Source organism: Salvelinus namaycush, chromosome 6, assembly GCF_016432855.1.
Source record: "Salvelinus namaycush isolate Seneca chromosome 6, SaNama_1.0, whole genome shotgun sequence".
Taxonomy (NCBI): Eukaryota; Metazoa; Chordata; class Actinopteri; order Salmoniformes; family Salmonidae; genus Salvelinus; species Salvelinus namaycush.
Genome location: NC_052312.1, coordinates 11,763,780 through 11,776,876, shown reverse-complemented (window position 1 = coordinate 11,776,876; position 13,097 = coordinate 11,763,780). Strand labels below are relative to the sequence as shown.

The window sequence follows — 13,097 nt, the reverse complement described above, 5'->3', positions numbered from 1 at the left end:
TTTTTGCTTTTGACGTTTGAATATAATTTTTACGAATAGAAATAACACTGCCAGAATAATGTTTTGTGGTCTGGCAAAAAATAAATCTCCAAAAAAGTTCGAACGCAAGTCCAATAGGTGGCAGCAGAACTCATATTTTTGACGGCATATCATTCATCACAGTGTTGCTGCACCTCCACGGAAGTATGTGTGTGCTCATGGTAAAAGAGCGATTGTAAGTGGGTATCCCTCTGAAGTTTAGCAATACACATCCCCAGCTTGATAGGTAGGTGGAGTAACTAAAGTAATGTGATATCTACATTTTGATCGGTTACTGCTATGCTAACTAGTTATCACCAGGTCTAACGTTAGTTATTTACAAATCAAGTTAAATTTCTAGGAAGACCAAGCCCAGCTAGTTAGCTAGCTAACGCGTTAGCTACCTGTCAGAATAGCTAGCTAGCAAGGTACAGTAGATAGGCCAACATGTTTAATGTTTCTATATTCTAATATCTACCTGTATGCTTGGCATGATCTACTTTCAGAAAATATGTAGCTGGCTACTAAAGTGTCAGTATGTAAGGTACAATCAGATTGTTTAACCTGTGTAGTTGTGGGTGTGTGTATCTAAGGAGACGTGTTGTGGGGGGTGTACCCTATCTTAATAACTCCTGTACACACCTCAGATAAAAGTCAGAAGAAGTGTATGAGAAAGTGAGATAAAATTGACTGTAAACTCAATGGTTATTGAGAACAGCCTTAACAGGTGCAACCTAACCTATTGATTAACTCTGATCATAAGCTCTAATTTAGCTATCTTTTTTCCCAGGGAGGTTATGACACATTGTCCATCTGTGTCCCAAAGTGACAGGAGCCATGAAGCTTCGGCTGCACTTTGTGATGGACCCCATGGGCTGGTTCTGCACCAGTATGGTTTTCGCCATCTGGCTCTACAACTCCTTCTTCGTCCCCAAGTTGGTGCTACTGCCCCATTTCTATGAGGGGAATATCCCTTGGGCCTTGGTTGTCAGTGAGTATTAATCCCACAGACCAGGTGTTTAGTTCGGTCTGCTTCATCAATGACTTTGACTGCTGTAGTCATCCTGTACCTCTCCTCCTAGGTTACTACTTAGCATCAGCCCTCTGTATGGCTGCACTTTTTAGAGCTTCTACAGCAGATCCTGGCCGACTCCCACCCGACCCTCACATCCCTCACTCAGGTAATTTGACATTCCACAGCCTCTGTCACAAATACTGATATATAATATAAACTGAGTGTACAAAACATTAAGAACACCTTCTCTGCCCATGACACAGACTGGCCAGGTGAAAGCTATGATCCCTTATTGATGTCCTCCTCAATCAGTGTAGATGAAGGGGAGGAGACAGGTTAAAGAAGGATTTTAAAGGCTTGAGACAATTGAGACATGGATTGTGTGTGTGCCATTGAAAGGGTGAATGGGCAAGACAAATGATTTAAGTGTCTTTGAACGGGGTATGGTAGTAGGTGCAATAACTTTGTCTAGAACTGCAAAGCTGTTGGGTTTTTCACGCTGAACAGTTTCCTGTGTGTATAAAGAATGGCCCACCACCCAGGACATCTGGGGACGGGGGGTAACTCAATATTAGGAAGGTGTCCGTAATGTTTTGTACACTCGGGATAAGGTCCACTGATATGAGGTTTGTTGCCTGGGTCATGGCAAAAGTATAGATTTTGACATGGTTACTTTGTTTCAGAGCGAGAGCAGTGGGAAATGTGTACCAAGTGCAACATGAGGAGACCAAAAAGGTCCCACCACTGCAGTCGTTGTGGCCATTGTGTACGTAGAATGGACCACCACTGTCCATGGTAAGACTACAGACACTTCTATCACTCCCGTAGGACATTCAGCTAAACAAGACAGCTCGTTCTGGGGGGGACATTTAGAATTTTCTGTTGCATTAAAAGAGCTGACGGTGATATTGTCAGGGTGTCTTTCACTGAACCGGCCAAGCGAGGGGGACAACTGCACAGTAGTTAGCGCTGCACCTCTTCTCTAGCAGCACCCCCAGGATTGCCACATATTTTAAAAATTGATAAACAGTTCATTGAATGGTTTAGGCCGACATATCTGTTTATCTGCTTGGGAAAATGTGCTTGATATTTATTTGCCTAGCTTGTAACCTAGGCATTTGAGCAGTCCTGTAAAATGTATTTTTATCCCTCTTGTCTCCTGGCAGGATCAATAATTGTGTAGGGGAGGACAACCACTGGCTCTTCTTGCAACTCTGTTTTTACACACAGGTCCTCAGTTTGTTCACCCTGGTTCTAGACTTCTGCCAGTTCTATTACTTCCAGCCCTTGACCACATTGGACCAGGTAAAGTCAAGAATGAAAAGTGAGCGCTTTAACGCTAAACTAGAATGAACATTACTGGACAGCTTGGTTTCATGATTTTTTGTTGTTGTAATAGCAATCACAAGGAAGAATTTCGTCATCAACGATTTGGATTACTTTCTAATTCAATTCAAGATTTTCCATATTTCCTTGGAAAGTGTGTAATCAAGCTCTTACAGATAACTGCCTGCCAGACCCCTAAAACCACTCTCCCTTCTATGCCTTGATGATGAACATTTTAATAGAGATGTACATGTACACATTTGCAGCTAAAAGCTGAATTGCAGCATACATAGGCCTACGTAGGCAAATAAACAAAACAGATATTTTTTAAGTTACTGGTATTTCAGATTTCATCAAACCTTTTTCACAGTTCAGCAGCATTGAGCAGTCTCACAAAGTAGGGCAGGCATAGGGCTGTAGTAATACGTCAGTGAGAGTAGGGAAGGTCCCGTTTGACTGGATCGGGTAGATCTGCAACAGAAATGGCCTCGTCTCAGACAACCATGTGCTGTTTTCCTGGGATTTTGCAAGCTTCTGAGCAAAGAATCTGCAGAGATGAGACTCCAAGGTTTGTAAGCCCAGGTCTTTACATGCAGAGTAGGAGGTGTAGATAGGCAGTATGCTGAATGTGTGAAAGGAGTACGGGAGTATGTACATGGTGCTGTGAAGTTGACTTTGGCCTCTTCTGGTTGTACTGTCATAGGAGGCATTCATGGCACGTCATGAGCTCGCCCTGATCCGTGTGTCTGCGATCATGGGTCTGGTGATGATCGGAGGCATGAGCAGCCTCTTCTATACTCAGATGGCTGGCATCCTGACAGTGAGTCAAATCTCTCTCCTGTTTATTTGGATCTCCATTAGCTTTTGCAGAAGCAGCAGCTACTCTTCCTACTGTCTCTTGTTAGAAAATTGTAGTCAAGTAAATATCAACGTATTTGTTATGTGTCAAAGTAGCATGTTATGCACTGTTTACACTGCCCATTTCATGCAACCTAGTTCTTTTCTAATTCCGATGTATGCCAATCTGCCTCAATTCCATTCCCTGGGTGTGCTACTCAATCCAGATTCTTAGCTATTGTTACTGGAGTAGTGGGAATATTAGGATGTGTTGGGGAACTTTACTGTGTCCTTGACTGTCATGACTCCTTACCAGATGAGCCCTCACCTTTAACCTCTGTGAGTGGATTGACAGGATGTAATGCACCAGCACCAAGGTGTAATAGACTTAACAGCTTACATGTGAGCCCAGCTGCGTAAAACCGTCTTATCTGGAGTGCTAAGTCTTTATTTCTATTACTGTCCCTCTGGGTAAACGTGGGGCCTTCTCGTAGCCACACAGACTTTTTCTACTTGATGACATTAAGGGATTGGGGCCTTGAAGGCCTAGTTAGTTTCGTACTTGTCTTGTTGCACAGACCCATGATCAAGCTTAGTAACAGATTTGGTGATTGGCCAAATCCCTACACGTTCAGGTCTCAATGTATAGGTGCATGTCACCAGAGGCCATAGGTTATTTTCAGACAACAAATCCTATGGTAAGGAAGGGAATTGCAGGATGTTGATCAGTTGTTTGTTGTTCAGAGAAAAACAACCTTTCAGGAATACGTTAAGATGATAACAGCATGTTAACAATTGACAATAACTATGGATAGTCATGTGCTAGTTAGGCTATTTTCTTGTTGATGAAACACGTAGAAATGTCCTTTTCAGAAAACAACTTAATTTGGAAACCTGGGCCTCACAGCACGGGTGGGCAGGTGCATTAATGTCTCCTAATTAGCATGTGGTGTGTTATCTGTTTGGTGTCGCGCTTTGTGTGTAAGGCGTCCATTTGAGGAGATTTACCTGGCTAATTAGTACACATGCAAATATATATTCCAGGACAGCCTGTGATCATGCAAATTACATTTTAGTAATTTAGCGGACGCTCTTATCCAGAGCGACTTACAGGAGCAATTAGTGTTAAGTTCCTTGTTCAAGGGCACATCGGCAGATTTCTTAGCCACCCTACTCAAAGATGTGAAATCTATCAATGTTTAAACTATGTTCCTCTTGTGTTACCGCCTAACAGGACACCACCACCATTGAGAAAATGGCTCACTTCTCAAATGAAATGTAAGTAGCATGGGTTTGTTCCTTTGAGCTGCCTTTGATACAAGGGACAAGAAAATAATTTGCCGGGCTCTGGACAGCCTCTTCAGGTTCCGATTTTACTTATCTGATTGGACACAATTTGTCCAGCTAGTTGACAAGTCATTGCAGTACCATTAAGTTGAATTAGGTGTTCCACAAGGTTCAGTGTTGGTACCTCTGTTTTTCCATTTTGGGCCCATTCAGACTTGAGATCTGTGCGCACGCTTGTGCACATTATTTTCTCTTTCACAGAGGTGGGTCTGGTGGTGGGTCAAAGACATCCTGGCAGCGGACTCTGGCCGAGGTGTTTGGCACTACCTGGAAAATCCTGTGGTTCATCCCGTTGAGGAGCAGGCAACCACTGACCTTTCCCCACCACTTCCGCAGTCATGTGTAGATAAGTGGAGCTCTGTCCCACTTCAGTCCAGACGGTAGGCTGCCATCTCCGACAGAGAAAACACTATGCATACTCTCAGCACCCCCCACCTGCCTTCACCTCCCTGTTTTGTGCCATCTAAGCAGGTTGGTAGTATTGGTTGGCCAGTGGATACCTTTTCGTTTTTTCCTATAGGAATCACATTGAAAGTGCTTGAACTGGGTCACAAACTTCTGCCACAGTCGAGAGACATTTTACCAAGTGCAACCTAATGCCCTCCCTTATACTTACTAGGGGCTCCATTGTGCTCTGTTGTTACATTGAGGGAACCACTTTAAGGGGAAATTGCTTTTTAAAGGAAACTTTGCCAAAAGGGAAATCGCTAAGAACTACAAGTTGATTGTAGGGCCATGTAGACCTTCAAACGATGCTAACTCTAACTCAATAGCCAATAGACAGCCAATTAAAAAATATATATAATTTGTGCCTTCTTCTTGGGACTTATGGTCCATTCATGTGTCATAAATCAACAGTTTCTGCTGTTGTCTGGTGGGCTGTGGCCTGTTGTTTTCAAGATAAAAAATGACATTTTTTTGTCAATCTCCCAAGTGGTTTGTATACTTGCCTTTTACAGAAGGCTATACAAGTAATTATTTTGGTTAGAAGTTGGATATCAAGTGGTGGGCAAATTGGTTTGTGGATTGCTATAAGAAAGAGTAGTTCCATGATTGAACTGCATTCCATAATGATATTGTAAAAGAGTTCCTCTGCTTGACTTTTTTACCCATATTTTTTAAAGAATGTGTTATGATGCTCCTACCAAAAAGAAATGCCACTAGTAACACCTGATTTGAACAATGTTATAATGCCTCGTACAGAAGGTAAACTTAAAGTTGCCATGAAACTCATTATGTGTCGCATCTTTGATATTTGCTCCATTAACTTTTTTATGAAGGGTTTGAAGGAGAATTTACTCACCTGGCTAAATAAAGTTATATTATGTTCTATTATTATTATATTATGCACTGAAACACAAGGTTTAGTGTACCACAGATCAGGGGTGCAACTTCCACTGAGGACGGGGGGGGACATACCACCCCCCCCGACACATACTGAAGTTGCATTTTTGCCCCCCCCCCCCCCCCCCCCCCCATTTTATAATTGGAATGTGATACAAAACGAGGTAACGGTGGCCTTTAGGACCGTGCGACGCCTCCGAGCGGTCGGGTCGGTTGTTTGGAGTGTTTATCAGACTTGATTTTTTTTTTTTTATCTAATAATAATAATGTCCCCCCCACTTCTAAAACCCAACGTTGTGCCCATGCCACAGATATATGGTAGAGACCGGCAATGAAGGAGACCTTTGCTTGCAACATGACTGTCTGTCATGCATAATTTTGCCATAAACTAGCATGACGCCTAATAATATCTATAATGTCAGCCTTATGACAGTGTTACGCAGGCCTTATGACAGTTACGCAGGCCTTATGACAGTTACGCGGGCCTTATGACAGTTACGCAGGCCTTATGATAGTATTATGCAGGCCTTATGACAGGGTTCAAGTAAAGCGTTACCCAAATATCTTACTGTCAAAGTTGGTAGTTGAATTTCTTAGCCGTCGCAACTCAGTTGCACTGTTTGTTTCTGTAGTTCAGTTGGTAGAGCATGGCACTTGCAATGCCAGGATAGTGGGTACAATTCCCGGGACACCCGTACGTAAAATGTATGCACGCATGACTGTAAGTCACTTTGGATTAGGCGTCTGCTAAATGGTATATATTTTATTTATTATATAGTATAAATAAATAAAAAAGTACAAATGTGTGCACTATTCACATACTGTACCTTACAAAATTGGTTGATAGATAGCTAATTACGTATCGAGCTACAGGGCTTTAACAACCAACCATGACTTATTTTGCATCAACAGTGGTAACCGTGTCTTTATCTTCCACTTTCATTACCATCAATTAGACAAACATCACAGAGTCTTTGTTCATCCATTTTAAAAACATTTTTGCTTCTTGCTTTTTCAAACCTCCACACTGCCTAAAGCCAAATGATTTAACCTTACCAATGACCACAGACTAAGACTAAAAATGTCACAATGAACTGTATCAACATTAATTTCAGGGTATACCAAATAGATGTATTTATATTTATCTGCTGTTGTACACTTGGTTGTAACATTGTTCATAAATCCTCCTCCTACTAAATATACACTGATATACTGTACCTCTGTGTATTTTTTTGTACACATTCCACTTTATTTTTCTACTCAAGTTTTATTTTGTTTTTATGTACATGTTTTCATGACTGTTGACTCGATTACTTTTGATAATTTGAATGTATGATACTAACTTTGAGTTTTCTGAACCTAGTGTGACCTAATTAACCCTATCAGTCCCGAGACCCCAGCAAAAATTTGATTTAAATGTATCTGCATGTACAACCCTTATGTTATCAGGGCTACAAGTAGAACACAAAACTATTTGACATAAATAGTTGCATTCATGAGTTTTATTGACAAATGTAAAAAAATAAATAATAATAATAATAATAATCAGCCAAAGCAAAAAGCTGATATAAATGAATGTATATGAACACTGTAAGTGCAGAAATTGTTTGCTTACTGGGAAATTAATATCCAACTCGTCAGTGACAACTCTTTGGAGTTTGATAGCAACTATGAGCTTGTTACAGTAGTATAGACACTATGCCCTGGGATTTCCTATGATCTTCTATGTAGAAGAACCCCTTAGCTTCTAATGACTCTTGTGTAACATGTGGGCATCACAGAGCAAAACATTTTACACGTGCGTGTTTGTAAGAGTTTTGGCTTTTCATGGGCAGCTTTCAATCGTTTTTATAGCTCAAACTATTCGGACTCATTTTTGTAAAAAGAACCGGTCCGAGCCCCCTCGGGATCCGCCCTTGTCTCACAACACAGCTCTAGTCAGCCCCTGTTAATCACACAGACTAATGGTATCTACGGATGCAGAAGAAATAGATTAATCCAATGGTGAAACCCAGAAGTCTGTAGCTCAAACACACTATGTTTAAAAGGGTCTAGAAGTCCAAAACGCCCCGGGCATTACGGTGGGACTCATTAGGTTAGTGGAATCTCAGAACACTGTTTATGTTAGTATCTAGACATTGATTGATGTTGACTTGTTTTCATGTTAATTGTGAGGACAGCTGCTGTCAATTGTCTGTCATACTTGTAGTTTCTTTGATTGTTCGTAAATGGTAGTGGACACTGAATTCTTTCTTTTTTATAACAATATTGTCTTTAATTTTAATTTCCTGGTTGGCATTGTGTTGATTTGTATGCTTTATACTTACTTATGTTTTATACTTACATACTTACCATACTTTTTTCATCATATAGTATGCATTATATATAGGATAAGGGGAATGTTAATGTTGCATTAATGCAAAGTACATGTTTTTTGTTTACACTTGAAGTATCTGTCAATGCATTGCACATCACCAATAGGAGTTCTACCAACAACTGTCTTGAACCATAGATGTATTTAAAAAAAATATTTTTAACACTGCTACTGTTGCTTACAGAATCACCAACCTACTTTGGTGTCTAACAAGAGCCTTTTGTGAGGATCTGTATCCTCACTATGTCCCACAGGGCTCAGTGCTGAGTCCCCTGCTGTTCTCCATGTACAGTGCCTTCAGAAAGTATCACACCCCTGGACTTTACAAAGTGGGAGTCAAATTGATTTAATTGTCATTTTTTTTGTCAACGATCTACACAAAATACTCTGTCAAACTGGGGGAAAAAGTATACCATTTGTATAAATAAAAAAATAGATATATAATAGAAAATAATAATAAAACTGTAATATCTTGCTTAGATAAGTATTCAACCCCTGAGTTAATACATGTTAGAATCACCTTTGGCATTGATTACAGCTGTGAGTCCTTCTGGGTAAGTCTCTTAGAGCTTTCCACACCTTGATTCTGCAACATTTGCCCATTTTGTTATTTTCAAAATTCTTTAAGCACTGTCAAATTAGTTATTGATCATTGCTTGACAACCATTTTCAGGTCTTGCCATAGATTTTACTACAGATTTAAGTCAAAACTGTAACTCAGCCACTCAGGAACATTCACTGTCTATTTGGTAAACAACTCCAGAGTAGATTTGGGCTTGTGTTTTAGATTATTGTCCTGCAAAAAGGTGAATTCATCTCCCAGTGTCTGGTGGAAAGCAGACTGAACCAGGTTTTCCTCTAGGATTTTGCCTGTGCTTAGCTCCATCCCCATTTCTTTTTTTTATATTGAAAAACTCCCCAGTCCTTAACCATTACAAGCATACCCATAACATGATGCAGCCACCATTATGCTTGAACATATGGATACTGGTTCTCAGTAATGCGTTGTATTGGATTTGTCCCAAACATAACACTTTTTGTTCAGGACAAAAAGTTAATTGCTTTGCCAAATGTTTTGCACTGTTACTTTAGTGCCTTGTTAAAACCAGATGCATGTTTTGAAATCTTTTTTTATTCTGAGCAGGCTTCCTTCTTTACACTCTATAAATTAGGTAAGTATTGTGGAGTAACTACAATGTTGTTGATCCATCCTCAGTTTTCTCCCATCACAGCCATTAAACTCTGTAACTGTTTTGAAGTCACCGTTGGCCTCTTGGTGAAATCCCTAAGCGTTTTCCTTCATCTCCAGCAACTGAGTTAGGAAGGCCGCCTGTATCTTTGTAGTGACTGGGTGTATTGATACACCATCCAAAGTGTAATTAATAACTTCATCATGCTCAATGTCTGTATTATTTTTGTAGTTATTTTTACCCATCTACCACTAGGTGCCCTTACATTTACATTTAAGTCATTTAGGAGACGCTCTTATCCAGAGCGACTTACAAATTGGAAAGTTCATACATATTAATCCTGGTCCCCCCGTGGGAATTGAACCCACAACCCTGGCGTTGCAAGCGCCATGCTCTACCAACTGAGCCACACGGGACCACCCTTCTTTGTGAGGCATTGGTAAACCTCCCTGGTCTTTGTGGTTTAATCTGTGTTTGAAATGTACTGCTCGACTGAGGGATCCTACAGATAATTGTATGTGTGTGCTACGGAGATGAGGTAGTCAATGAAAAAAAATAATAATAATGTTAACCACTTATTACACACAATGAGTCCATGCATCTTATGTCCCTTGTTAAGCACACATTTACTCCTGAACTTATTTAGGCTTGCCATAACAGAGGGGTTGAATACTTATTGACTGAAGACATTTCAGCTTTAGATTTTTTATTAATTTGTAAACATTTCAAGAAACAGAATTCCACTTTGACATTATGGGGTGTAGTGTGTAGGCCAGTAACACAAAATCTAAATGTAATCCATTTTAAAACCAGGCTGTAACACAACAAAATGTGGAAAAAGTAGGGGGTGTGAATACTTTCTGAAGTCACTGTAGGGGCCAATTCTGACCAAACCCTCCCCACTAACTTAATCACTTGTGATGGTGTGTTGTCTTATGTCATGTAATGTACCAGTTCTGCTGTAGTCATTGGACTTCCTACTACTGCACTCCATTATGTGCCTTGATGTTGGGATTTTGCACTTTTTATTTTGTTTTGGTAAGGAAATTGGCATTAACATTTGCCATTGACATGGATCTACTAAATGTTTTATTTTATTTTGTTGTTTAACCTCCTTATTAGAATCAACTTTTAATAACTTGCTCTAGATAAGAGTACCTCCTGCTGAATGACTAAAATGTAGGAAAAACTAGGAAGGAGAGACCACGTTAAGTCTATTGTAGTTTTAAATCTAATTTAATTGGCATAGATGAGTCACGCATGTTCAAAGATAAACGTTTACACATTGTTTGCTGCTCTTATATTTAAAAAATAAGCTGTAATATTTCACGGTTAGAGATTTCAGCTTGAAGGACCAAAGTTGTGCTGACTCGTACGTTTTGCTATTTGATTCTCATTAGGCCTTTTGTGCGGCAACAACTTTTCTTTCTCAGTGTAATTAGGGAGAATGCATGTGTTGTGCATATAGCATTTATATCTTCCTGACTGTTGTGTAATGAATTGGACTCTAACCGGACATCAAGACATACACTTGGGGATGTATTAGAATTTATAGAGGCTTGAAGCTTAATAAGCTTTTGTCCCCAGGAGGTTGCAATAAGCTGGAATTGAATTTAACTGTATCTCAATTACTCTACTCAATGCTGATGTCTCCATACACAACATAATATATATATATATATTTAAAGGAAATGTCTCTAAGATGTTGATGGGCCACCTATACGCCATTACAGTTTTTTTATTGCACTCATAATACATATACTGAACAAAAATATAAATGCAACAATTTTACTGAGTTACAGTTCATATAGGGAAATCAGTCAATTGAAGTTAATTAATTAGGCCCTAATCTATGGATTTCACATGACTGGGCCGGGGCGCAGCCATGGGTAGGCCTGGGAGGGTATAGGCCCACCCACTTGGGAGCCAGGCCCAACCAATCAGAATTCGTTTTGCCCACAAAAGGGCTTTATTACAGACAGAAATACTCCTCAGTTTCATCAGCTGTCCGGTTGACTGGTCTCCGACAATCCCGCAGGTGAAGAAGCCGGATGTGGAGGTACTGGGCTGGCGTGGTTACACATGATCTGCGGTTGTGAGGCCGGTTGGACGTACTGCCAAATTCTCTAGAGAAATTAACATTCAGTTCTTTGGCAACAGCTCTGGTGGACATTCCTGCAGTCAGCATACCAATTGCACGCTCCCTGAACACTTGAGACATCTGTGGCTTTGTGTTTTGTGACAAAACTGCACATTTTAAAGTGGCCTTTTATTATCCCCAAAAGTTTTTTTTTTAATTGTTCAGTTCAAATATCTTTTGGGAACATGTAAGGAGAGAAATAATGTGAAGTTAATGTACAAATGTTGAATATTAATTTATCTGGGTTATAATATATACATTTTATTTTACCATATGTTTTAATCATGGGGAATATAAATGCTGCCAAGAGTTATTATCATGTATTAAATAAATGGTGTAACAAAGTTCTGAAATGGGTTTTATTGTTGTTTCTTACGTGATCATTTCTGTACAGCAGGGGTGGTCGACTGCTCCTCCTGGAGAGCTCCTGGGTGTGCAGGCTTTCACTCCAACCCTGCTAAAACACACCTGGTTCTACTAATCACTTACTCAATCAGGTGTTGGAATAAGGTTGGAGCAAAAGCCTGCACACCCAAAGACATTGAGGAAGGATAAACTTAACAGACCTTTTGTCTTGGTCACACAATGTGTTTCCAGTCTCTGCTGGCAAGGCCGATAATGCCCTCTCCTGGCCATTAACCCCTGTACGTTCAGTAAAACAGGCTGGCCAATAACCCCTGTACGTTCAGTAAAACAGGCTGGCCATTAACCCCTGTACGTTCAGTAAAACAGGCTGGCCAATAACCCCTGTACGTTCAGTAAAACAGGCTGGCCAGTAACCCCTGTACATTCAGTAAAACAGGCTGGCCATTAACCCCTGTACGTTCAGTAAAACAGGCTGGCCAATAACCCTTGTACGTTCAGTAAAACAGGCTGGCCATTAACCCTTGTACGTTCAGTAAAACAGGCTGGCCAATAACCCCTGTACATTCAGTAAAACAGGCTGGCCATTAACCCTTGTACGTTCAGTAAAACAGGCTGGCCAATAACCCCTGTATGTTCAGTAGAACAGGCTGGCCATTAACCCTTGTACGTTCAATAGAACAGGCTGGCCGTTAACCCCCGTACGTTCAGTAGAGCAGGCTAGCCATTAACCCTTGTACATTCAGTAGAGCAGGCTGGCCATTAACCCTTCTACGTTCAGTAGAGCAGGCTGGCCATTAACCCTTGTACATTCAGTAGAGCAGGCTGGCCATTAACCCTTGTACATTCAGTAGAGCAGGCTGGCCATTAACCCTTGTACATTCAGTAGAGCAGGCTGGCCATTAACCCTTCTACGTTCAGTAGAGCAGGCTGGCCGTTAACCCCTGTACATTCAATAGAGCAGGCTGGCCATTAACCCTTGTACATTCAGTAGAGCAGGCTGGCCATCAACCGTTCTACGTTCAGTAGAGCAGGCTGGCCGTTAACCCTTGTACATTCAGTAGAGCAGGCTGGCCGTTAACCCTTCTACGTTCAGTAGAGCAGGCTGGCCATTAACCCTTCTACGTTCAGTAGAGCAGGCTG

The 13,097-nt window shown here is 40.7% G+C and overlaps 1 protein-coding gene across 3 annotated transcripts; it reads left to right on the top strand.

Annotated features, from left to right (window-relative positions):
• Positions 1–176: 176 nt before the first annotated feature.
• Positions 177–11,534, top strand: LOC120049647 (palmitoyltransferase ZDHHC21-like). Of its 3 annotated transcripts, XM_038995971.1 has the most exons (9): positions 177–265; positions 809–1,009; positions 1,101–1,199; positions 1,717–1,828; positions 2,200–2,338; positions 3,063–3,179; positions 4,431–4,474; positions 4,745–4,923; positions 11,490–11,534. In XM_038995971.1, exons 2-8 carry the CDS (start codon positions 856–858, stop codon positions 4,887–4,889), a joined length of 810 nt encoding a protein of 269 aa, XP_038851899.1. In that variant the 5' UTR covers positions 177–265; positions 809–855; the 3' UTR covers positions 4,890–4,923; positions 11,490–11,534. The 3 variants fall into 3 exon arrangements, with proteins under 3 accessions (XP_038851899.1, XP_038851898.1, XP_038851900.1); XM_038995970.1 differs by lacking the exon at positions 11,490–11,534 and having other exon boundaries at positions 4,745–5,878; XM_038995972.1 differs by lacking the exon at positions 11,490–11,534 and having other exon boundaries at positions 179–265; positions 845–1,009; positions 4,745–5,878.
• The last annotated feature ends 1,563 nt before the right edge of the window (positions 11,535–13,097 follow it).